Here is a 26,295-nt window from a genome sequence, read left to right as displayed (position 1 = left end):
TTTTGTTTTAGTCTACAAAGAAACACCAGGGAGAAAATTCTAATTAAAATCAAAGCCACTACAGTAAATTTTCTTCTGTGCAGAGAATGCTTTTGCTCTTAGGCAGCATACTACCATACAAATACTAGAAAACTTTTAAATTCACACCAACAATTAATGGCTTAAGTTGCATTTCAAAACTGATTGTGTATCTTTGGGTTCTGCAAGTGGAGCTGTGCCACCCATTTCATCTGTTAAGCTCATATGAATTCCACTTTTAAACAAAGATTAAAAAATGTATTGTATAAACTGCAAAAACATTGCTTTTAATTAATACAGGCCCAAAGGGATACCGGTGTGGGACAATATTTTAAAGATCGAGTACAAATTAATTCATTGTAGCAAAACAGCTCACTTCACTTTTTAAACTTACCACATTACATGAACACTTAACGGGTCGCATGACCATGTATATATGCTTATTTTTCACATTATGCGCCTTTCACATTTAGTAAGTAGAACACTGATTAATTGTTCCGTTAAACAAAATCCAAGTACTTTCTCTGACAAATTTACTGTATACAGGATGAAAAATACTGATAATGAAGGGAATTGATTTGGCTTTTTTTTTTGTTTCCATAGTGATCAATATGATCAGAAGATTCCTTCACTCACTTTTCTCTTTCATTAGTTAGAAGATGACTAAAGTCACAATGAACCCAAATGGAGCCAAAGTGATAGGTACAATCTCCTTCCTTTCCAAATGGCAATGGATGATGAAGTATCATAATCACTACAGATGATAAGGGTTCGCAGGTCTGTCGTGAAATGGGACAAATTTAAACTATTTTGTCCACTGTGAAAAAGAATAATCTATCTGAAGAGGTTACCGTTAAGAACCAAGAGAATGAATAGAAACAAAATTATTTTAAAACTCATTTACGCTTTGAGGTGCATGAAGTTAATTCCTTCAAATTTATATATATCTTATATAAGCCACTTTTTGTCAGATATATAATGCAAGTTTAACAAAAATCTTGCTGTAGGAATGAGGCTGCAGATCTCAGGGCTGATGGTTATTTTGGTTTCCCATCAGCAGGTAAAGAGGATGGCTCAGCTGAATAAATATTCTGTTTGAATTGGTAACAGAACAGTGACAGCTGAAAAATGTTGTTTCTCTAGAATGGTGGCGCTGCCCTCCTTAGGGACAAACACAACTGTACATTTCCTGGGCTTTCATCAAAAGCCTTCTACAGAAACAGCCTATTTGGAACCATCTTTATCATAGTTTCCTCAGCCTTAATATAGCAAGGCTGCTATTTTAGTTGAACTCCTACCTGAAAACCAAAGCACATTAAATGGCAACAGAATAAACCTTTCACTCCTAAAAGGCATGGCTGATGAGATATTACAAAATGCATTGCATTTTACATGACATCAAAAAGAGTTTGTGGATCAGGGGTCAGCGGAAAGAAAACAGAGGTCAAAACCATCAACTTCTTAGTATTTAAAGTCCTCAAAAACTGGTGTCAGTTTACTAAAAGATTATTCCAACCACAGTGGGCAAGGAAAAACCCTGCCCCCTAACAGTGGCCTGCTTAGTAACAGTTTTTCTAAGATTTGTTACGAAAGGATATAAACATACAAAAATCAAGAACTGGTTCCTACAGTGGCTGCATATAATATAGGTTAGTTAAATGACATTATGAGCAGAATCACAACGTTTAGAAAATGAGAAGTCTCAAGCCTACAAATTAGGTCTAATCAAGGCTTTGTGATCCTCTACAAAACACTTTTCCAGGAGACACACACGGCTAAGAAGATATCTAATTTAATACTGAAGTACCTCATTTGGAATCAACTTCACAACATGTATATCTCACAAAAATTATACAAGTAAAACACTTAAGTTTCCAACTTAAATTATTGCTTGTTTACATATAAACTGCATTGTGTGTACCTTACAAAACGTCCTTGTAGTTCACACTGCTTTAAAATAATCAGAAACACACGATAGTGGTGAAGTCTGTAGTGATATCTGCTATAGGTATTACAGGAACTGTTATTTTTCCAGTCAAGGGGATGGGACCCATAAATTATCATGCTTTAAAGCAGGTATCTTGAGCTATTTGATATTATGCACCAATTCTGCCACTACCATAATCAGTACATGCATTACCATTGAACTTTGCTGTTCAGCACCCAGTAACTGGCCATCCAGATTGCTGGAAACACATCCAGGGAAATAAAGGGGTAACCTTTTTTTCTTTTTTTTTTTTTTTTTTTTTTTAAATTCTATTAGAAAGAAGAGGAAGATGACAGATGTCAGGAGGGCCAGATTACAAAAATCAGGTTCTGCTGATTGCCAGGAATTTAATCAGAAACGAATGTAACCAACTTGTATTTTTGGATTCATGACTTGCATTATAAACATTACCACAAAACCCAACCAAAACACCCCTTATAAACAGCCCTCTCACAGGGTAATTTTCATCTGTTTTACAACTTTAACCCCATTCAAAATTGGTCTGTGTAGTTTTCTACATTGGTTCATCTTCTCTGACTTGTTGTCAGTGGAACGTGCTCGTTGGAGGTCTCTAGGTGCACCAGACGTTGCTTCTACACCCTCCTCCACGCCTCCTCTCCGCCCCAAAATGCAGGCCTTAGTCTAAAACACCAGTTTTCAGACGGAACTGAATCCTTTGCACCAGACTGAGTAAGCCAGGGAAAACAAAGCAAAAAAAAAAAAAAACAAAAACAAAACCCAACCAAACCAAAGTCTAGAACTAAACAGAAACAGAACGAGAGCATGGTTGTTTTTCCTTAAATACATACATTTAAATACATTCAATCTGACATGGTTTATGAAAACTGCCTGTCAACATTTACTTCGCAGGAGAGATCTAAGTTGCACTAAGGTGAATGCAGTGAACAGACTGAGCAACTGTCTGTCCGCGAGCTTCAGACTGTCAAAGAAGAGGCTGCTCTTGGGCCAGGACCGCCCGGCTCCCTGGGGCAGGCGGGGCCGAGTCCTGCGGCAGCAGCGGCTGCCACCAGCGCTGGCAGCTCGGCTGGGTCACGACAAACAGACACAGCTCTTCAAACCGGTAAGGATTTGGGGCTGTAAGCCCAGTCAGCTGAAGAAAGGAGCAATCAAACCATCCTCAGGGTCAGCAATATTTCTGAAAAAGAAAAAAGAAAAAAAAAAAAAAAAGGAGAAATTGGAGAAAAGCAAATGAATTGCTCCTTCTGGGACAGTGAAGATGGATAGGTCAACAACAGCTGGATGCAGCATCCACCGTTGATCATCTGTTAGTGTATTTATTTTAAACCTGAAAATTAAGTTGAATTTATAAAGCTAGGCTTTTCTTTATGTACACTGATACAACTGACCTGCAATTTCATTCCAAGCTAGACATGAGGAAGAAATTTTCTACAATGAGGGTGGTCAAACACTGGCCCAGGTTGCCCAGAGAGCTGGTAGATGCCCCATCCCTGGAGACATTCCAGGCCAGGTTGCAACCTGATCTAGCTGAAGATGTCCCTGCTCATTGCAGGGGGGTTGGACTGGATGAGCTGTGAAAGTTCCTTCCAACCCAAACTATTCTATGATTCTTTATCAGCAGGGGTTTAATTTCACTGCCTCTTAGGTCCTTAATTCATTCCAATTATCATGGACATTTTAACAACTCAGGATCATCTGCCTCCTGTAGACACCAGCTAAAGGTACAGCAATATGGTTTAAGAGGAGTCTCATACTTCAGGTATGTGCAAAATCTCCCTGTCTTACTGCTGTATCAATCTCAAAGGAAACAACTGCCTTATTCACTTTCCCCTCCAAGAATCATAAAAAAGGAATAAAGAAGAAGATGTTCTTTATTTCTTACTTAGTACCTTTGCAGTATCTTTAGACATAGTACAAACTAGTTTCAGCTGAGCTGATTAGCTTGAACTTTCTTATTTAGGAAAACCTCAGGATGTGGCTTTCACAGTTGTTTTAAGACTGTCCCTTCCAGTGACTGCAGCCTGCACCTCTCTGCCTTCCTCCCCTTGCAAACCCCTGGTCCCATGGGGTGCTGTGGTCAGTCAGGGCAGAGAGTCAGTCCAGCCAAAACCCATTTTTCTTCTCCCACGGGGTTGCTTTTCACTCGTATCCTGTGGCTCTGGCAGTGGAGCAGCTCTTTGCTCGCAGCCTCCTGCCAGGACACGGAAGGCCCTGTTTGCTCGAGGGCGGTATGGGCAGCAGGAGCTTCCTCACCGGACCACGTGCATGCTGCTAGGCTGCCTTCTGGAAGCTGTCTGCACTATGGTCTGGACTTTACCACACCTTCCGCTGCAATCACAGAAGGCCTAGAAATGTATCTCTATTGTTAAATAAAGCCAGCGTCAGTTTGAGGAAGCAACGTCCTCTGTTCTGTACACCTGCTATTCCCAGTGCAGCTCTTTAGGGGTGAGCAGCCATAAGCACAGTCTGGAGGCCAACACAGTGAGTCCTGCTCCTGCTCTTCCTCTGTTTATCACAGTGCAGAGACAACACACTTGCGTCCATCAAAATCCCAACTAATATGGACAAGCTAAACTTTGGCTCTTCTCCCAGACACGTTAGGAGGCAGTTTGGGGACCCTGCTAGTGGTTTTTTGACCATAAAATGTGGAACAGAAGTAAAAATCCAAATATGTCCTTATCTTCAGAGTGGATATTTAGCAAACAGTATCTCTACAGAGATGCTAAATAAATGCCTCCACTATACCAGTGACTTGAAAAAAATAATTTAACAAATATTTGAGTTGCAGGGTGATAAAATATGTAAAGGAGGGAAGAAGACAAAGAAGGCACAAGCGTACTCCTACAAAAACATTCCTCCACCTCTTTTTATCTCGATGCAACCAAAGCAAACAGGACTTTAAAGAAATACGTCAAATTACTATTTCCAGACTGATAGAGAATGTGGGAAAAACTGCTCAGAATAACTTCCATGGCCAATGTATGCAACTTCAGAGTAGAGAAGTAACCTGAAAATCCCAGAGATCATTGACTGTAAGATTACTGCTATACTGTAGTAAGTTAAACTGGATGCCCCTCAAAAACCTCAGCTACAAGCAGTATTCTTCAGACATTTACTTTTAAGTAGGAGCAGGTTCAAAATTTGCTTTTACCATGTGAAATTAGTTAATACAAATTTTTTTCCAATAATTGCAAAATAATATATTAAACTGTTGCAGCTGCATCTATTTTCAGCTCCACAAATGAAGGGTGCCTTGAAACAGACAGAAAATTCTGTGTCCTCTGGTTAACTGCAAAACAGCTTCTCTGTTAAACACTAGTATCCTTGCAAGTCTTATGCTGTAGAAGCTCCTTAACATGTTAAAGTGAAACAGTATTAAGCAAACAAACTAAAACAGTAACTGTAGAGATCTGACATCCATAGTTGTACTGATTTCAGCAACAGCATATTATTTCCTGGTTACTCGAGTCTAAACAGAACTGATCCCTCTAAACGATACAGATGTTGAGATCAACTTTGCAAAACATTGAAAAAACCCTCAAATTTGTCAGATGAGTTTCTCAGTTTCTTATTTGTCAGATGAATTTCTCAGCTTTCATATGTTAAAGCCACAACTGCCAAGGGACGAAGCACATTAATCCTCTCCTCAGCTTTCTAATTACACAGCTTGAGCTTTAAAAAAAACTTGTTACATAGCAGTAGTTTATATCACAGACACATGAAAATAGTACCTACTTAACCTCTACTGCAGTTCAAAGTTCAGTAAAAAGTATTTATAGTGCATATAAACCATCTACATTTTCCCTGATGGTCAGAGCTACATTAGTAGAGTATAAAATCACAAAGTGCAGGCTGATGTACTCTTACAAAATAATTCAAGAGATTTTAAGGAGTCACTTTTCTCCAGGTGAGACAAAACTGCTCTCCTGCATGGCCACTGTCTGTCTCACTGCCATGGCACTGACTCCACTACTTTAATTCGAAACCCCACAGATCCCCTGCCCAAAGCCCTGCCACTCATTTCCTTCTACCTGCACCCTCTTCCCTGACTTCTCTCCACCCTCTTGCCTACCCTTTCTGTCACATCCACTCTCTTTTCCTTATCTCTTCAACCATTCTTTAAAATCTATCTCCTCCTTCCTCCTCTTTAGCCAGCTTCCCCCTCATAAGCCTCAATTTCCCTTTCTTTCCTCAGTGATACCTGGTATTTTGTTCTCTGACAGTCTGGCTTCTCTTAGCACATGAAATGTAACTGGTTAGGGAATGTGCTAAGTAGCAATATAACACCTTAGTATCTGACAACTTCTACTAAAGCAGAACATACTGCACCTTTTTATTAAAGTGATCAAGAAATGGCTGCAGAAGAGACTCTCTATGCAGATTCTCCACTCGCAAAGACAGGCACCTGTATTTTGATATGAACCATGAGGTGTGAAAAGAATTGGCCTCCAGGAACTTTTGAACACACACACACACACACACACACACACACACAGGGATACAATAAAGTGGATGTACAGTTACTTCTTCCTCAATACTTTCACATTCTTCATTTTCACTACTCTTGCTACACTTGCAGTCAACTTATTTTAGTTTCTCCTATTATTGAATTTTTTTTCTCTAACAGTAGAAAACGTTAAATTTTGCTATTGGATTCAGCATAAGAGGGAAATTCATTTATTTAATTCCATCTTTCTGATGTCAACACCGCACCCAAGGAGATCACAGGAAACACTGGTGCAAGGGAGGGACCTCCAGCAGGTTACACAAAAATGACTCCTGCGGGAACGACGGCCCCGACCTGTCTGTCCCGGTCGCCACACGGAGCTCAGGAAATGGCCAATTTTAAAGCCTTCCCGCCCAAAACTCGGCACCGGGAGCGCTGGGCGGGAGCGGCGGGCGGTAGCCGCTAGGTGGCGCCCCCGGCACGGCGGGAGCGGGGAGCGGGGGCAGGGGCGGACACGGGTGTCGGTGCGCGGCCGCCTCGCTCTGCGGAGAGGTTTTGGGGGGTCTGCACAGCCGCGATGCTCGGGTCACGCGGGGAAAATACCACGCTCCACTTGCAAGCCGCATCAGGGCTCGGAATGCCGCGTTTGCTGTAACAAACCTATGTTAAATGCCGGTTGTTTCTATAAAAACTCCTTCCGCTGAGGATGGGGCACGTTACCTCATTGACTTGGTCCCACGCCAAGAAGTCCACAATGTCTTTCCTTTAGTACTGTTACCGTCCGGAATACAAATCGGTTTTGACCTAAGCAAACGCTAATTACCCTGTCAGCTGGAAATTTGTGTGAAAATTAGTTCAGTTCTCCTACTCTTCTCAGATGAAGCACTGTATAGAAAGTAATAAATTAAATAATTCATGAGATTTTTGCCCTAAGTATATATAATGCAATGAGCAGTGGAAAAAAACACTTAGGCAGGATGAAACATGAAGTGGGTTAAGCGTGCAGCAGTGCAAATATAAATCAACAGTAAGTCTTTCCCATCATCAGCAAAGAGTCATGTAATTGCTCTGTAAAAAGCAAATACAACTATACATAAGTCTGCTGAATGTGACTGTGTGTTAATTCAATAATGTACTGTATTCTGTTAATGTAAATGTATTCTGTATTATTCACTTTGGTAATGCTAGTGGGATCTAAACAAGGAACTTAATATAGATGTCACCCAAAGTGGAATTAAAAAAAATTAATTGCAAAAAGCTTAATTACTGTTACCCTGGGGACTTTCAACTTTGTAAGTAAGTAAAAAGATACTGCATCCATTCCAGACCACAGTGTGTTTACAGTGCCGCTGCCTCCGCACGCCTATGTTTGCCATTTCTTACCCGTGTTGCATCTCCGTCCTGCTTTATCATATCCATTCCAGGCAGCTGGTTTGGAAAAAGATTGCCTCCTCTCATAGCAGGATCATTAACCTATTGGTAACAAGATATTAAGGAGAATTAATTAAAAAATACGTTGGGAAGAGGGCTGGGAATGATAAACCACTATGCTACTTGCATATACCAACATCCACTTTAGAGATGATGTTGCAGTTGGGGAAGTGACTATAGAGCTAGAGCACCCTTCTTGCACAGCATGTGTTTGACTCATATTATTCTGCTTCACAGTCAACAACAAAGATTTCATTCTTGATACTATGACCCTTGTGCACATTTTACAAAGCAGGCTCCACAAATTAGGTCAGTATTATTTGAAGAGGACATGCCTGCTACGAAAGTTCTGAAAGCAGAAACACATAACTACTTTTCTAACCTCAATAACACACAACTTTTCTGCTTGCAAACCACCACACTTTTTTTCGAAGCCTGATGAGACAACATGCAGGCTGAATTATACCAACTATTGAGCTAGTTTTAATGACACTTATTTTTCTGCTCATAAACAGCAGAAGAAAGATAGCATTAAATGGGAAAACCTGCAGCTGCATGCTTTCCTAAAGGGATAGTCTCAACCGTTTTCTGAACACAGCCACAGGAAAAGTATCGAAACTGTGTGTTTGTGCACAACCAAGGGGTCTGTCATGCTTAGTTATGTGGAAAGAGTAGCTTGCTAAATTTACAGCATTGCTTTCTCAATCAAAGGATTAATCTCACTTTGTAGGAAATACAAAACACAACTTTTGGCACAGTTCTGAAATACTAGAAAATCCAGTTTTCCTTAGAAGTTTTACAGGGAGAGAAACCTCTTCCTAGGGAGTCTTTCTTGGATTGGTTCTCTCTGTTACTTCCCTCAGACTAGACGGATGTGATAATAGCAAAGATATGCCCCTCCAGATTTTGCTGGAAGGAAAAAAGATGTTTTCTGTGTCACCTGCCCTTTAGAAGACTTGTGTTGCCAAGGAGAGGAGATTCTGCTGCTGCATCACCTCACTTCAGCTACAGCAACCTGCTGCAGCAATGGGGTAAGACTGTCTTGAATTTACCACACTAAAATCTCATTTCAGGTCCTCCTGACTCTTGTTTCTGTTGCTATTCACCGATTTTGCAAAACATCGCAAAGATAAATGCAGTCCCATCCAAGCACCAAAAGAGGCAATTTCAAACACTGCCAGAGACAAGACTACAGTTCAACAGGAAAGATTAAAAACTTAAATATCTTTGCCATATGAATTTCAGCTCTGAAGAAATTGGTTGTTTGGTGCCGCAAGCCTTCAGGTGATGCTTTCTATTTCTTAATACAAAAGCGCAGACTGTTAAACCCGAATCTGAAAATTTAAGTCAGAAAGGAAAAGAGCAACACTGTTTTGTTTGGAAAGAAAGCAGACAGCTTTGCAGCTTTATCTATACGCATTTGACTCAGTAACACAATCCACGTTTGAAAAGTGTTTACAGCCATTGATCAACATTCATCAGAATGCACAGGCTTCTTTTCTGAAGATAGGTGAAGTGGTGTTATACCTGATATGAAATCTGACTAAAACAAGATAAAAGATGTTTTACAATTCCTTTGCAATTATGCACATTAATACAGCCTCCTGCTAATAAAGCAGAATTATATACAAGGTGTCTAATCAGAAAAGTTTTCTAGAACTCCAGAGCTCCTTTCATCCAGTATGCTGAACAAAACCAAAATACTGTTTCAAGATAACAGTTCATAGATGCCATGATAATCCTGGTCTGGGGAGTACTGCACCTGTGCAGATTAATAAATATCTGCTCCAAGTGGATGTCTAAATAGTGGTTTATTTCATATACTGAAAAGTCTCTTCTCTTGCATAGGTTTCATATTGCTCCTCTGACAACTCAGTAAATAACATGGATCTGTGATGCAAAGTAAGTAACAGGCAAAACCATACCAACAGTCCACTGTGCAAGCAAGGTGACATTGATTACCAGGAGACAGCAAGTTGTGTGAACAGGGCAACACTGTGAAGGTTGAGACTTTGTCTGTGCCTAGGCAAGCTGTTTTGGGCAGAAGGAACCTGCAGAGCTGGCAGCCAGCATTTCAGCATTCCTGCTATCAGCCTCCTAGAAGACACTAGTAAGAATAGCCTAGAGAGCTTTAAGGTAATTATAAGGGAGAAGACGATAATGAGACAAGGCTTGATCCCTCAAGTACATGAAATAGTCTCTAAGCATCAGAAACAGCAAGCCCAGGGGAACACAACATTTGGGGCAAAATCTTCATCTTCTGCTTGGTGATGCTGGGAGCCTAGGTTGTAAACAAGAGAAGCTGGAGATACACCAGTATGAGCAGATAAAACACCAAACTTAGCTTTTCTGAGCTCTGGATATGCCTGTATGATAGAATATAGTGTCACAAAGAGGGACAGGAGACAGAGCCAAACAAACTTGTTTGGTACCAGAAGTACTATATGTGCTTCTCACCAGGTAAATAAGCACAGGCACGGCTTTTTACTAACAAGTAAAAAAATATTACTTCCAAAACCATCCAATAACATATGAAGTGTTTTTTTTTTTTTTTTCTTTCAGCAGCCTGAACACATGCGTAGCATAACCGCTGTTATTCACTGTGGTTAGAAAGAGATGAATGTGTGAAGTTAAAATTATGTATTCTAGAACAACAAAAAAAGCAATGAATAAGTAAGTAAAAGTGTAGGTGATATTGTTAAAAAAGCCAAAAGAATGAATGAAATGGCAACTGTCAGCAGAATTACAGAAAATATAGTCATTTTGAAAACCACCAGTTACAAGAAAAAGTTTAGCACAGCCTAGGTCAACTGCTAAATAAAGACGCCAAATCGTAAAACACTATGCCCTGAACACAGAAAAAAATAAACCAATTCAATATTAATATTTTTATTTATTCCTGACTCTCAGCAAAGAAAATGTGAAGCAGCACAGCAAACATTCCCGAGGACTAAAAAGTACTGTCTTGTGGCCCAGAAATGGCCCCTCAGCTGCCAGTTGGCCACCTCTGACCTAGATGAAACATAAAACATTTGCTTGCAGAGTTTGCAGATGACACAGTGCTGGGGTGATAAATCAGGAGGAAAACAGGTTACTGTTACAGAATGAGGCAGAGCACTTAAGGCAGGCAATACATTTGGGAACAAAGAATGCAGGTTTCATCTATGCAGAACATGCTGTGGAAAATTTGGGGACCATCGTAAGGGTTTTAGTATGTGCTCTCTAGTGTGACATTGTCACCAACAGAGCAAGACAACCCATGGATTGAAAGAGAAATTACAAGAACTTGACTCTACCCAGCTTTGGTGCAGTCGCTGTTAAATCACCATCTCCGGTTACTCTGTTCATACTTGGAGGTTACAACAACAGGGTTTAAAGCAGACCCGCAAAAGGGACTATGGGCTGAAAAACAAATGTTGAGATGGATAAAGAACCTCAGCCTATTCAGCTTGCTGGAAGTTAGATGCATGCTATCTTGAAACAAGATCTTGCAGTCTAAGAGGAAGAAAAGCAGTGCAACAACTGTGCTAGTGGAAACAGTAGTCTGCATGGAAATCTTTGAAATAAACCCAGATCTCTTTCTGTAATGCTGGTTTCTCAATTCAGGTTCCTGGGGAAAGTTATGTAGCTGAGAAATCAGACTAGGCTGTTGTGTTCAAATCCCCACTCTCTTCTTTTTTGCTTTTACTATTGTTTTATTACATTAAATATGTGCAACAGTATGCTGTTGGGAACTAATAACAAAAAAAAGTCTGCTATAGCTGGGTGTAGCAACTAGGAATATCAGAGAAGGTGACACATTTGGGAGTATCCAGATTACTTCAGGTCACTAGTATGTGGCAGCTGTAGAAGACAAATGTGATCTGGGGCTATATCTGTCAAGAGTATTCCAAGAAAAATGGGGAAGAACTAGTGTTACACACATGGCTCTGGTGCTTAGGAAATACTGATTCAAACTGGAACAGGTGCAGAAAAGGAAAGGGAATTTAAAGCCTACAAGAACAGACTGAAATGCTGCGGCTTGTTGAACTTGCAAGAAAAAGCCTGAGAAACCCAAACCAAAGCAATCCAACAACATCAAAACAACAACAACAAAACATATTGATAGAATATTGATAGAATGGCTCTTTTAGAAACGTGATAAAATAGCTATTTAAGCTGAAAGACAGTATGAAAAAAGTAAATAGTCTGTTACTCAGTTTAGGCTAGAAAATAGGGTATTATGAATATTTTTTTCACTGGAAAGGTTATCAAGCACTGGGACAGGCTACCCAGGGAAGTGGTTGAGTCACCATCACTGAACTTGTTTAAAAGACATGTAGACGTGGTACCTGGGCACACAGGTTAGTGGTGGACTTGACAGTGTTAGGTTAACAGTTGGACTTGATCTTAAAGGTCTTTCCCAACCGAAATGATTCTATCACTTCATGGTGTCAGAAGTAAGGTTTATGATATTGTCTACCACAGGAGATACTGTCTGAAGACACAAGAGGTACTTTTCTGCCAATATTTCTAAGAAAAGCTATAATTTCAAGTCTATGTGTTGAACAACAGGAGCACAGCTTTGGAACAAACATATGAACCTGTCAATTAAGAGAACTTGTTTGTGTGGACCTTGTGAAGGTGCCAGACTCATAGTTCTTGAAGCTGACTGCTTATTGTCTGATACTACAAACACAGGGGCAGTAGCATCTTCCACACTGTCCACGCCAGCATCTGTCACTCTTACCTCTAGGAAACAGCTGCCTGCCATTCAGTCCTGGCCTCCCCTGCTGAGAAAATCGGCAAGGAACCTGGTGACCTGCAACTGTGCTATGGAAACTTACCTGCTGAGAACAGGAGCTAGATCCACACGTGCTTCCACGGGAGTTCAGGACCAACTACACATGCTAGCTACAGTGGTGCTAGGCCACAACAGGAAATTTAGATGCAAAAGGTGCTCTCTACCTCATCAGTCACCTTGGTTATCTGAGTGCAGAGCTAAAAACAAAGCCTTTTTAAGATTATCATTTCTCAAGAAAACTAGTAAAAGAAACATAATGGCTTAGAGCAGTTACAAGCCCAACACAGCGGACCTGAAGAACTACTGAAAGTCAAAGAAAATCCTCTAGCTGTCATCTCAAGTCCTTAAATTCTCACCTGCTCAGGACCCATGGAGGACAACCCTGATGTAGGCACAGAGGTCGCTGAGGTCATGCTGATCTGCCCTGTCATCTGGTTCATGTTGTTCATACCACTTGTGTTGGTTGCCATGGATACACTGATGTTCATGTTATTATTGTACATGCTGGTGCTTGCTTGCTGCCCAAAATGTGGTGGGGACTGTTGTGAAAACATGCTACAGCAAGGAATGGAAAAAGCAATGTGTCAGACTTAGAATGCTGAAGCCACTAAGAAGCTACTCTCTTTTTAATATACCTTAAACTAGAATTTGTACATACTGTCATTTATGAAAACTTCAAAGGAAATACTAGTTTTCAGCTACATTAATGCCTAAGGAATAGATTTTCAACATTTAAGGTCCCACGTCTGTGCACAAAAATACATGCCTTTGCGTGTGAAACTATGGCAGAGTACAAATCTGCTATGTGTGTGCAGTAACAGCCAATTAGGTGTCTAAAAGGATTCTGTATATATTTTAAATATGTTTGGGAAAGTTAATTTTTGGAAGGAAAGGAAAACCACTTTTTCTCCTTTCAGTGTTAGCACAGCACAGGACTGTTGAGTTGGTATTGGATCTGGTCTAACACACCTTTTTGCAAAAGAGGCTATTTGCACATATGAATACCAGATTTGCACATTCAAATATGGCAAGTGGGCTCACAAATATAGACATGCAATTGTGCAGAAGTTCATTTACTAAATCTTAGCATCAGGTTTTGAAAATGTGGCACTGTAAGAACCAACATAAAGTCTAAGACAATTACCCTTTATGTTCCCTTAAGGCCAGAACAACTTAAGGAGGACTAACTGTGGAAGATCTCATCCCGGATTTTATTCCATGTCCAGAGCTTTCTGGATAGTATCTTCCTACTCGTTATTTTGAAAGTCACATGACAGACTTTTTTATATTTCCCGAAAGGCACATCACTGTTTACATATCAGTCTTTTTGACTCTTGGAGTGTAATCCAACAGTCAATGAGGGAATTATTGCTGACAACGTGTCTGTTCGGAGGATCTGCACTAGACTGAAATCCCATGGAAGGGCTGCTGCGTGTCAGGTGGCACACAGTAATCGCCTCCGTATCAGTGGCTGACTTCCCTGCAAAGCGCTGCTCCCACAGCTGAGGAAATCTCTCAGGGTTAGCGCTCAACCTTGCACTTGGGTACTCTTCTATGCGACTGCTGCGCACTGTAAGACTTGGTGGAGTGCAACAGCACTCTGGGCACAGGACCAAACTCAGAAAATCCCACCATTCTCTTCCTTCCAACTCCACGTCTTTTCAGGCCACCTAACCCCATTTTTCAGTTGTTATTTGGATGACTGAAACAGTACACTACAGATCATTGTGAATATTCAGTGGCTTGTGTAAATGCATTTGACATGTCTCCATGTCCATCGAGCTGCAGTTTAGCAAGCCAACCATTAATCTTATCGAGCTACCCTTGCTGCCATCCCAGCAGAAGCCACGTCAGCAGTAGCTATGGCTCCTGAAGGTGCTTCAGGAAGACCGTGAGGAAGAGGCATGGGCAAGGACGAGGATGAGAGACAAATCAGTTGCTTTAAGGGGAACTTGGGTCAGCTTCATCACAGAAATACTGTTTTTCTGGGTTTATTAAATCTTCGTCAACCAGTTGATGTGTTGCTGGGCTGGGATAGTAGGAACAGCCTGAGAACTTCAGAATGACAAAAGCACTGTGCTAGTGACAACTGTGTGCATCCCAGCATCAAGTGTTACAGGCTGTAGGCCAACCTGATAGTTCTTCCTGTCTTCCACTGAAAAGCACAGATCATTGCCATCTGGAAGCTCGTTGCTGCCTGACAAATGTTCAATACCCAACCTATTCAATGTGGACAATATTTTGATAGTGGAGCTCTACTGACTGGGAGATGGGCCTTAGCTGAAAAGGTGACAGCATGCATGAGGCATGCTACAATGCTCTCGGAGAATGACAGGTATATGCTGACCACCAGAATGTGCAAGCACTAATGGACTGAACCTGGCTGCACTCCAGCCTTTAAAGTGGGAGGTGATATCCAGTCACTGCAATCCCAGAACAGTAGGGAATGCACAGGCTCTGGTTCAGCTGATCCAGCCACGTGGAAAGCAGTGTGGGAGCACATGGAAATTGTATGCAGAAGAAGTGCATCCACACAAATGTTATGGGCTAGAGCTCACTGTGCAGCAGAGGTGCTTCTTAAGGACATATAGTGTTTTATCAGTTATCACAGACAAAGCAATGCATTGTGTGGATGCAGGTCTTTTAGCTATGCACTCACTTTGCCTTGTATGAAGTCAGAATTTAAACCAACTCGTCAAGCCAAATTGAAAAGAAATCTCTTTTAGGATAGAGAGTTACCAACAAAAAAAAACAAGCAAAGAATTACACATAAACAACTCCATAAATAAGTGTAGACCATAAACAACCCCATTACTTTGCACGTTCATTTTGGTTTTGTTCTGGATTTACCTGTTTCCACCCATATTCCCTTGTGCCCACCCGTTCATTTCCGTAGAGGACTGATAGGCAGGATTAGCCTGAGACTGCTGAATCATGGGGCTTTGCGTATGAGCCAGTCTTGGGGACATCAGTGGACTCTGAGGAGTGGTGGCCCCTGTGAAGCCTGGATCGGGCTGCTGACTAATACCTGAAGAAGAAAACCAGCAATTTAGCCACTGTACATTCGAAGTTAAAACAAATCAAGAGCTCATACCTGCAGACAAGTCTTTACACAGTCCTACTTATGGCATGTGGAACCTATAACTTTGTGTCTTAGTGTGGGATCTAGATTAAAAGCAAGACATCATCAACTAATACTTATGTATAACCTTCAAAAAATCATTTTGCTAAGTATGTTGGCTACCTGTGTGTCCTAATCACACAAGCAGTCTCTCCTCTCTACAGACCAAAAGAAAAACACTGTTAAGTGAATTTATTTTTTTTCGTCCAGAAACTGCATTCAAAACAACAAATAAAACATTTTGCTTCTGTCTATAAATCCTTTCCGGTGAAAGTTACGCATGACCCATTTACTGCATAGCACCACCTTTCTAACTTTTACGCTATAATTTTCAATTTTTTCTGAAGTTCCTAGAACCTTAGTATCTCTATTTCTGTGTCCCTGCAAAAACAGACAACATTTTGTGCAAGCACTTAACGACTTTGTAAAACCAAAAAAATATCTAGATGCAAAGAAAATGTAATTTAAGTTGATATACGCCAATTGTGTGCAGAAATTTTGTTTTAAACCAAGTAATTTTGGTCTTGTTTAAGTTCATCACAAACAGCATATTCAACAGAAACAAGCCACCCCTAATGCTGGTATAAGACTTAGGTGGTATGAAATATATTGCTATATTCACTGTCTGCATGACTTCTTACTGATGTGAAGGATAACAGATCAATAAGAGTAGACAGCAAATTTTGAATTAGATGGACATAATCTGTCATATCAGCAGAACCGCACATTACATATTATTTAATATGATTGTAATATAACTTATACAATACTTATAAAGAAGCTGTATTACAAAAACTGCATGGAGGTAACTGCACCATGTATCCCCAGAACAAAGCAGTATACAGCTTCGTAAAATATATTAAAAAATAGCTATAATATTACACATACGTTTAAGGACAGGGAAGGAAATACCTAATCTGAAATGAATTTGTATTATTTGAACTCAATAGTTAGTTGCTAATTTTACATTATAATGCACACAGGAAGAATCACCTTTTTGGGGAAAGAATCTACCTGATACTTACAACAATATCTCATTACCAAAACGCGAAAAATCCCCATCAATATAAAAATAATTTTAAAGGACTATGTACAGCTTTTCTTCTGATGAAGCTTCTTGTCACCTTATGCCATTGGCCAGCATTAATATATATCTTCTTCTTCACTGGCACTCTTTACTATATATATTGGTTTGCTGAGTGTAGTCAAAATTCAGAGTCTGTCAAGGTGATACATACACATATACATGTTTATGTGTGCATACATATTTGTATGTGTTTATATATATAGATATATGCAAACACACACATCACACTTCTGCTCAAAAAAAAACAGAGCCGTGCTCAGAGAATACACCGTACTAGAGCCAGGAAAGTGGAAGGTACCATGTTGCCCATGGGCCTGAAGCTCCATGTTTCCCATTGTTCCCAGAGAGGTAAGCAAGGGGCTGTGGGAGAAGGGATTGGACCCAGCACAGGGGAGGATACTGGGGAGTTAGGATTGCCAGAACACACTGCAAGGGTGGGTGGAACCAGTACCGTAGTTTGGAGGAAACGGAAACTGCTGTGCGTTCGCTTGCGGGATCCGTGGATTGCTCATGGTTGCTGGAATGCCACCAGCAGCCACCATGCTGGGGGTCATGTTCAAGCCCTGTCCTCGCATCATCAGCGTGCGCTGCTGCACCTGCTGCTGCTGTTGCTGCATCTGTCGCTGCCGCAGGTGCTGGCTCAGGATCTCCCGCTGCCTCTGCGCCAGCATCTGCGCGTTGATAGGGCCCTGCAGGGAGAACCACCGCCACATATCAACAACCCCTTCTAAGGCAACCTGACCAGTGGAGGCATCTTCACCAGGGCAATCAGGAAGATTCTAGCTCTTTTCTTCCCCCCAACACACAATTAACAATAATATTAAATGGGAGAAAATAATCTAATTAATGCTTCTGCTGGGAAAGACTTCCAACAGTGCAAGAGTCAGTAACTGAAATAATAGCAGTGTTTAATGTTGCAGTGATTTGTAATGGCAAATAGAGCAGCTCATTAAAAAAATGCATCTTTTGGAAATGAGAAGCTTGGTTAAAAATGCAGTTACATCATATCTCTGGTAAACAACCATCCACCACATGTAAATATAGGGAAGACTCTCAGGAATAAAACAGTAAAATACTTCTTATCATACAGACTGCATTATTTGTATTCAAGCTTTAGAATGTAATGTATGTATTTACCACATAGCACTACTACTGTATTTAACTGGAGGGAGAAACAAAAAAACAAAATTATTTTTTTTTAAAGTACTGCTTTGCTCACCTGTGTTGGCACGCCAGGTCTCAAAGACAGATTCATATTGGAGACACTGCTGATCTGATTTATCAGTGGCTGCCGATTCTAAAGGAAAAAAAACCAACAACCCAACACCAAAACACGGAAGTGTTAGGAAGGAAAAACAGAAAAGGGTAATTCTATATATACAGAGGTATATATTAATACATCTACTTCCTGATCACATGGTTTGAGGACCTAGTTTTACATATTCAATCAGAGACCAGTTTTTCTGCTCAAGTCCTATTATCATTTGTAGAATCCTGTTTCTTAAGGAGATAATATACCATAAAATAACAACACAGGCCTGTTTATCAAATATGCTGCCTTTATAGTCCCTGTTCTTTTTGAGTTTGGGACTAGACTGCTGATGTTTCCTCTGCATTAGACCCTAGCCCTGTGTTTTAAGACAGAAATGATCCTAGAATCATAGAATAGTTTCAGTTGGAATGGATCTTCCAAGGACATCTAGTCCAAGCCCCCTGCAATGGGCAGGGACGTCTTCAACTAGATGAGATTGCTCAGAGCCCCATCCAGCCTGGCCTTGAATGTCTCCAGGGATGGGGCATCTACCACCTCTCTGGGCAACCTGTGTTAGTGTTAAGGTATCACAGCTTCAAAGTAGAAGCTCATGGTTCCTAATCCTATGATGTTTCCTCCTCCACTAGAAAAGCATTAGTATCTTACTTATAGTACTATGAACCTATATATTTAAAAATGAATAAAAACCAACAAATTAAAATGATCCTCAAAAGTAGACCTAAGCCAAGGGAAATAAAAGGATGTAAGTAACAAGCAGGAGAAGACTTCGGGGAGACCTTATTGCAGCCTTTCAGTACTTAAAAAGGGCCTATAAGAAAGATCGGGACAGGCTTTAGCAGGGCCTGTTGCAACAGGACAAGGGGTAATGGTTTTAAACTAAAAGAGTGGAGTTCAGGCCAGACATGAGGAAGAAATTTTTTACAATGAGGGTGGTGAAACACTGGCCCAGGTTGCCCAGAGAGGTGGTAGATGCCCCATCCCTGGAGACATTCCAGGCCAGGCTGGATGGGGCTCTGAGCAACCTGATCTAGTTGAAGATGTCCCTGCTCATTGCAGGGGGGTTGGACTAGATGACCTTTGGAGATCTCTTCTAACCCATACTTCTCTATGATTCTACAAAACCATTTAGACTACTGTAAGGGTCAAGATATTATAAACAGAAAAAGACTTATATAACAAAAAGGACCACTGCAGCCTTGCCCAGAGAAGTATTGCCTAGGCTTAAAGTATTGCCTAGGCTTAAATACCAGGCACACTCTTGCACAGTATTATAGAAAGAATAGTACAAAGATGCCAAAAAGAAAAACAAAGAGAATGCACAAGTTGCTGTCTCAGCAACACTCACTGCGGTTAGTGTTTCTGGTTTAAAAATGGAATTAGACTATGATAAAGCACGGTACACAATTAAGACTGGGTCCATTTGGAGCAAGCTGGCAGTCAGTGGGCGCCGCTGGGGCTGTACCTGCTGTGCCTGGAGCCTGTGCTGCAGCTGGAGCCGCAGCTGGTTGGGCTGGTTCTGGACGATGCCGGTGGGGCGCAGGCCGGGCCGGGGCTGCATGCGCAGGGCCGCGTAGCCCGGGCGCTGCCCCAGCGGGTGGAAGTTGGGGTCCTGCATGGGCGCGTAGCTGCCCTGTGCCATCTGAGCCTGCGCCGCGTACTGCTGCGAGAAGACCGGAGCCTTCTGCTCCATCAGGATGCTCGAGTCCTGGCTGGAGAAGGTCTCTGGGTCGACAGCTTGGCTCTGCAGAGAGAAGTGAAACAACAGAAATAGTTGGCGGGATGCGGCTTTTCACAGGATTATGCGAGACTAATACAGCCACCCTGCAAAACCATCCTTCTAAGATGTGAACATTTTTCAAAAGAAAATGACATAAATTTTCTTAATTATATACAAAACTGAAAAAAGAAGATGTGTATTCTGAGGGTAGAAACAATCATCGAGACAAATTCCTCCTTTCCTTTTTCCTTTCCTCTCTCCTTCTCCCCCTTTTTCAAGACCCACAATCTTTGTCATGTTCTTAACATAGCCATTGTATCATTCTGCTAACGAATAAAAACTTGAAATAACAAATGCTACATGAAAGTCTGTAAATGAAGTGATGCCAGCATATTTTTGCCATTGAATCCAAGATAAATTCAAAGATGTTACAAATGAATAAGGATAAGAAAGTAGATTTTTATCAGTATCTTTGAACAAAATAATGACTTCAAATAAAGTTGCCTGAAACTATTACAGAAGCTAACGTGAACAGAGTGCCTAATTCTTTCAGGACACTTTCACAGAAACTGATTATCCATTAGCATAAAAAAGCTAACACAATTCTAAACTCCGTTCTAGATACTCCTCCAGTATTTGCTCTAGCCAGAATAATTTTATAGCTTATTCCACACTGACCTTGGAAATCAAGTTAATCTAAATTTCAGTGCCCTCATGAAAAAAAGATTTTAGGCTCCTATAAAATGTTTGATGGCTATTTTAAAGCATGTTCTAAAATTCAATAGTTCTCTTATTTGCAAAGTTCTTTAACTGTTTCCACTGAGATATGAATTAAATAGAAAGGTATTTACCACTTTGCCTGAAATAAAACATTATGCATTTATTTTTGGTGGTGGCATCCCAAAAGTTGTGTCATATTGCATGAAAGTTTCACACTGTGAAATTAAAGTTCACCAATAAATTCTGTCTCTGGATTAACACCTCACTGAGTTCTGTGTTGTACTAAATAGGCTTGGAGATAGTTTTCTCATGTCCAAAGCAGGATTTCATTGGTCCTATTTTATATTTAAAATGCAGAGCTAGTTGAGAAGTTACGCTCAGGACACTGATAAGTGCTGGGAAATGCAATATGGATTCTAGGCTTGTCTGAGAATACTAAATCGTTATAGAGACATGTATAACTGGTTTTGGAAATGAAATTTTGATGCCAGAAACATCAAGCACTAACTTCCATCCCCTCATTTTTTTTTTTAAGCACACTTGGTGCTTGGAATGAAATCAGCTGTTTCAGGTGAAACTTGTCCCTTGACACACACTGATCAACTAAGAGAAAAACTATGGGTGAAATTACACATTACAGGTTTGCTCATGCAAAATTTTGTTGCCCCCATCCCACAAAGGTCTTGATCTGGCTCCTCTATTCTAGGTCTTCATATTCTTTTATCTTCTTTCCTATAACCTGTTGCTGGCTGTGATCTTACTTTTCTCCCATACAGCTGTTCCTCTGACCACCAGATAAACAGAAGCTTGTTAATTTTTTAGTTTAGCTCAGGTTAGTTGCATAAAATGAAGTGTCTCAGCACAGGTCAGAAAAAGGAGAGTTAAGTGAGGGTGGCAGGGGAGAGGGAGGAAGATTAAACCTGGGGCTGAAGGAAGGTTTTCTGGTGACACTGAGCCGTTAGATGGACTCCCACCAAAATAAGTAATTCCATCCTAGCTTGCAAGAAGTGTTTTATAATCCCCTTCTTCAACACACATTTCACCTCCACCTTGACAATATATCTTTTAAATGCAGCAATCAAAACACACAATGCAATACCTGGCTAACTAGTTCTGGTATTCCCAGAGCTCTGTCGATTTCTTCTAAACCATCAAAATTCCTTAATGCCATGTAAAGCTGATCCAGGAGAGCACCCTCATCACTTGGTGACTCTGCTGAAGGATGATTACACAAGAGATCATCTGGTGAGCTGCCAAACGGTTGCCTGTGAAAACAAGAACACAGCGTTGGTAAACAGCTGCTGAAACCCAAGAAATAATATCAGAGGATTAGTACTCAAATTGAACTAGCAAGAGGAGACAGAAATTATTTTAATCGCTGCCAATTTGGTTTAGAAAATTATTCTGGATGAAAGTTATGCTACCCAAAGAAAACTAAAGAGCATGATTAATGCCTGTTAAGATCTTACAGGTGACGTGTATCCAACAAGTAGGCAAGCACAACAAAGGTACACTTGAGTGCTGGTTTCTTATTACAGGGTTAACAGAGGAGCAGAGAATTCAGTATAGAATATAGTCACTGAACACAGAAGACTACATATTTTTTTAACCAATCGCAACTTTGAATTTTAGGTGAAAGGCTGAGTATGCTATCACAAGTAGAAAAAGAACTGATTTCCACAGACACTCCTTTTAACTGGTTTTCTATCAGACTAAGTGAGCCGAGGAGGTCACAGAGGGGTCCGAGGACTGTCTGAGCTTGCACAAACCAAATATCTGGAAGAGCTCACCAGAAGCATGAGGGAGCAGGAAGAAAAGGACATTTGCCTTTTGGTTTGCAGCAAAACACTGCATCAGCTCAGCCCATCTTATGGAATTGCACACTTGGGTACCAGTTTATGCACTTGGTTATGTGCCTCAGAAGGGTGTCAGCAAGAACTTGGATACTGTCAGGCAGAGCGTTGTGGCTCTATAAATCCTGTGTACCGCACCCCTGAATTTGTATGCAAAGCATGCTTACAGTTACAAAGGCAGAATAAAGGTTTATTCCAAACCCAAAGGACAAAACTTACCGAGAAACAAACTAAATCTGAAGTGACACCTTTTCTGAAGCCAAATGACAGATTTTTGTTTTGCAGAGTCCACACACAAGCCCTACTTCACACACAATGCTACAACATTACAATAGAAAATCGAAAGAGCAAAGCATTCTGCAAGGGCAGCTACAATATGCACATCATGGCTGAATCTCATCCCAGATAATTACTCAGAGACAACAAAAGCTGTCACACATGGAGGGAGGAAACAGCACTACATGTGAACCCTTTTTACATGTCTGTTTGGAAAAACAAAGAAACATGTTTGTGTAGTTAGTTTCCATAATGAGATATATGGTTGCCATGGAAGTCTAATCTCTATGTCAAAGCAAAGCAGAAGGAAAGAGCTGCATCGTCAGGTGACACACAGGAAAAATCAAAGGATGGCAAGCAGGAAAACTAACAAAAACATATTCTTTTTAATTAGATCCTGTATTGTAAAAATAAAAATAAGTATACATATGATGCACCTTTAAAACATCGCAAAGTGTTAATCAATCTCGCATCTATAGAAGTCTCTAGAACTCTCACAGATGGAATTATAAATCAGTAAAAGGGAAGAGCAAAATTTAAAAAAATCCTTTGAACCAAATAGCTTGCAAACTTTAAAGATGACTTATAAGAATGGATCTATGATTTGGAAAAAAGCCAAAAAACCTCCCTCGAATTGTAAATGGGTATGAATACATAAGAAAAATTTTAAAACATTTATCAAATTCTGCATGTTAAACAATGACAATTACTTTTTTTGTGTTTGTGGTTTTTTGTGTGTTTTCATTGTTGTTTGGGTTTTTTTCCCTATTTCTTTTACGTGCCACAACGAAAATGTTTAATTTTTCTCTAAAAGAATTACTGACATTTAACTTTTATAAAATTTAATATTCATGACAATAATCAGATTATAAAAATACAAATCCCAGGGACTAAACGACAGGATCAAACAATTCATCATCTCAGATTGGGTGTAAATGATCAAAATATGATTACTTTCAGACTCATTGCAATGGGAATTTTTTTTCACCATCTTCAGCTACAAGAAAATTATAAGAAATGTTAAGGGAACAGAATGGAAGAATTCTCTGCCTGGCTTGCTGACCAAACATAGTCTTGCATTTTATTTTACAGAGCTATTTTTAAAGTGAATAATTAAGTTATGCAAACAGTGTTTCTGGTATATGGACATGGGGACAATTAGCACCAGGAAATTTTGAAAAGCTTGAAAAAGTTAGAAAAGTAACAGAGAAAATTACACACTTAAATTTACTGATAATAGTTTCAGACAACCTTTGATAATGAAAATTAAAAGAATGCAGTCTGAAGATAAACCTTTCTTCAAACACACTTTTTTTCCCACTGCTTTATCTTCATTTTCTTTTCAATGGTCCTCTCATTTACTACTGAAAAATAACCCAGCTTATACAATTCAAAAGATTTCAATTTTTCCCCTTTATCTGTCCATTTTATATCACTTATACAGCCCACACACATAACAATTTCCCTAATTTAAGCTGCAAACTTTCTGAAGAAGATTTGGCTCTTTTTTAAGTGTAAGCTGCTTTTCATAGTTATGGCATTATTTAAATGTCTTAATAATGAGTAAAGTTAATATATTACACATCAATTAATAAGTTGTGATCAGACTGTGGTTCTGGTTACTTGAGAGGGAGATAACTTTAGGGAAGAGACAGGCTTCCTTCTACTTCACCACTCCTTCCTTGACTTTAGAATTTAGGTCAATTAAAAAATCCCCCGAAAACCAGAAGTTAACTGTGTCCTGCACTACTTAAAACACTACCTCGCTGCACAAAAAGACACCTATAACTACAACGGCCCTGATATTTTTCCACACTTCATGTTAAGTGTAGTTATTAATAATAAGAACAGCGAAACCAGACAGAATCATGCCCACATTAATGTTTGAGAGGCGAAAATGGTGCAAATACCTGAAGCATTGGCAGCACTCACAGTAATACTGAACTTCCAATACTTCCAACACATTAAATGGCAAAGAGAGCATTTAGAAGTAGTACTGGAACATGTACACATTTAATGAATATAAAACACTACAAGAATTAAATTGATATACCTTTGGTGAATATTTTATGTAGAACTTTGTTTCTGTGAGGTGTTATAAAATATAGGCCTGTAAAATCTCTCCATGTTTTGATGTGACATTAAGACTCACCTGTTCTGATTACCAAAAGTTGCCTGATCTATAGGCAAGATGCTGTCTGGCCATGGTGCAGTCTGATTTGGAGGTGCCTGTTGTTGGCTGTACTGTGGTCCTCCTATGTTCATCTCCAGTTCAGATGGCCCTAATCAAGGAAAAATAACCATGTAACTTTTGGGAAAAGAATCTGCTTCCATACCATTTTTTTCCATTGAATTATCTATGTTGCAGTAAAAGCAAACAAAAACATTATGTCTCCAGTAACATTACATTTAAAAGCCTTATTTTTTTTTGTTAATAAATTGCTATTAAAATTTGATAAAATAACATGAACTCTGGGAGGGGTTCAAAATCATAAAATGGCAGATATGACAGTATATAGAGTCAATATCATAAGGTACTTGCTTTAACAGGGACCAAACCCAGTGACTGTGTTGCCAGCATTCCCTTTTAAAGAACCCTGCAGTTTTTAATGAGCAAGAGCAACTCCATACTCTCTTTGGCCATGCCACTGTGGAGCTACAGAGTAGCAGGAGTTGTTCATATCAATACATGCATTATTTATAAAAGTTATAAAAGTCAGTGTATTACACCTTTTTTCCCACTTCCACAGGAAACTTTCACTGTGGAATACAGTTCTCATCAAATCTCTAATTGAAACGATTCTTTTATTTGTTTGTTTGCTTTCTGCTTAATTTTTTTTTGTCTTCCTGCTTCATCTTTGACAATCCAGCATATGCCACAAGGCGCAACTCCATACTTGTCAGGACTTACCCATATTCATGACCTGAGATGGAAGCATCTGCCTGGGGCCAGGCTGGTTGCTGGGTCTCAAGGGGATGCTGGCCGTGGGGTTGCGGATCATGCCCGCTTGCACCGGCCTGTTCATGGCAGTCGCGGTGGGCGCGCAGGTCACCCTCACAGCAGGAGCCTGGCTTCCCCAGTCTCCAGATGTCATGGCAGGTCGAGGGGCATTGCCACCCATCATTCCTGCACAAAAAGGCAAACAGACTCAGGCACCGGCACATGATTCAGAACAGCTTTAGCATCACAACTGCCTGATGAGCTGCATTTTTAGCAACGAAAATGCAGCGGTTTCACTCAAAGTACATTGTACCACAGCTGCCCGTCCAGATGTGCAAAGCTACAGAACGATGCCTTACACTGCTTAGTCAAGGGACTGGAGATTATTATACATTTAACATGAGGAAGATCCTTTTATCATTTCCGAAACGCTGTTCAGAGTAAGTGTTCCCACATGCAGTCTGCAACAGGTGCCGCGGGTGTGTGGATAGCCCTGACTTCCTTCCTCAGGAAATGAATCACGTTTGCTGATGTGTGTGTCAGTGCTTTACTCTCCAAGTGCTAAGTCAGAATGAAGACTTGAGTAACAACACGTTATCGCTACACACACTTAAAAATTAGAAGGATTGAATTTAAATTCACAATCTGCAAACATCTTTTGG

At 40.2% G+C, this 26,295-nt stretch overlaps 1 protein-coding gene across 4 annotated transcripts in view; it reads right to left on the bottom strand.

Moving 5' to 3' along the window:
* The window catches only part of NCOA2 (nuclear receptor coactivator 2), a 189,739-nt gene continuing 163,444 nt past the window's right edge, over window positions 1-26,295 (bottom strand). For all 4 annotated transcript variants that reach the window (XM_082044207.1, XM_082044208.1, XM_082044210.1 and 1 more), the window contains 10 exons: window positions 25,604-25,819; window positions 24,845-24,974; window positions 21,663-21,828; window positions 19,589-19,867; window positions 18,073-18,150; window positions 17,305-17,542; window positions 15,496-15,673; window positions 13,002-13,200; window positions 7,815-7,904; window positions 1-3,161 (listed from right to left, as the gene is read on the bottom strand). In XM_082044207.1, coding sequence (XP_081900333.1) covers window positions 3,150-3,161; window positions 7,815-7,904; window positions 13,002-13,200; window positions 15,496-15,673; window positions 17,305-17,542; window positions 18,073-18,150; window positions 19,589-19,867; window positions 21,663-21,828; window positions 24,845-24,974; window positions 25,604-25,819 — 1,586 coding nt within the window. In that variant the 3' untranslated portion in view covers window positions 1-3,149. The remainder of the gene's footprint in view (window positions 3,162-7,814; window positions 7,905-13,001; window positions 13,201-15,495; window positions 15,674-17,304; window positions 17,543-18,072; window positions 18,151-19,588; window positions 19,868-21,662; window positions 21,829-24,844; window positions 24,975-25,603; window positions 25,820-26,295) is intronic.

This window comes from Streptopelia decaocto, assembly GCF_964273445.1.
Source record: "Streptopelia decaocto genome assembly, chromosome: 2".
NCBI classification, from domain to species: domain Eukaryota; kingdom Metazoa; phylum Chordata; class Aves; order Columbiformes; family Columbidae; genus Streptopelia; species Streptopelia decaocto.
Note: the sequence above shows the minus strand (reverse complement) of the source record. Positions and strands in the feature narration are given on the sequence as shown.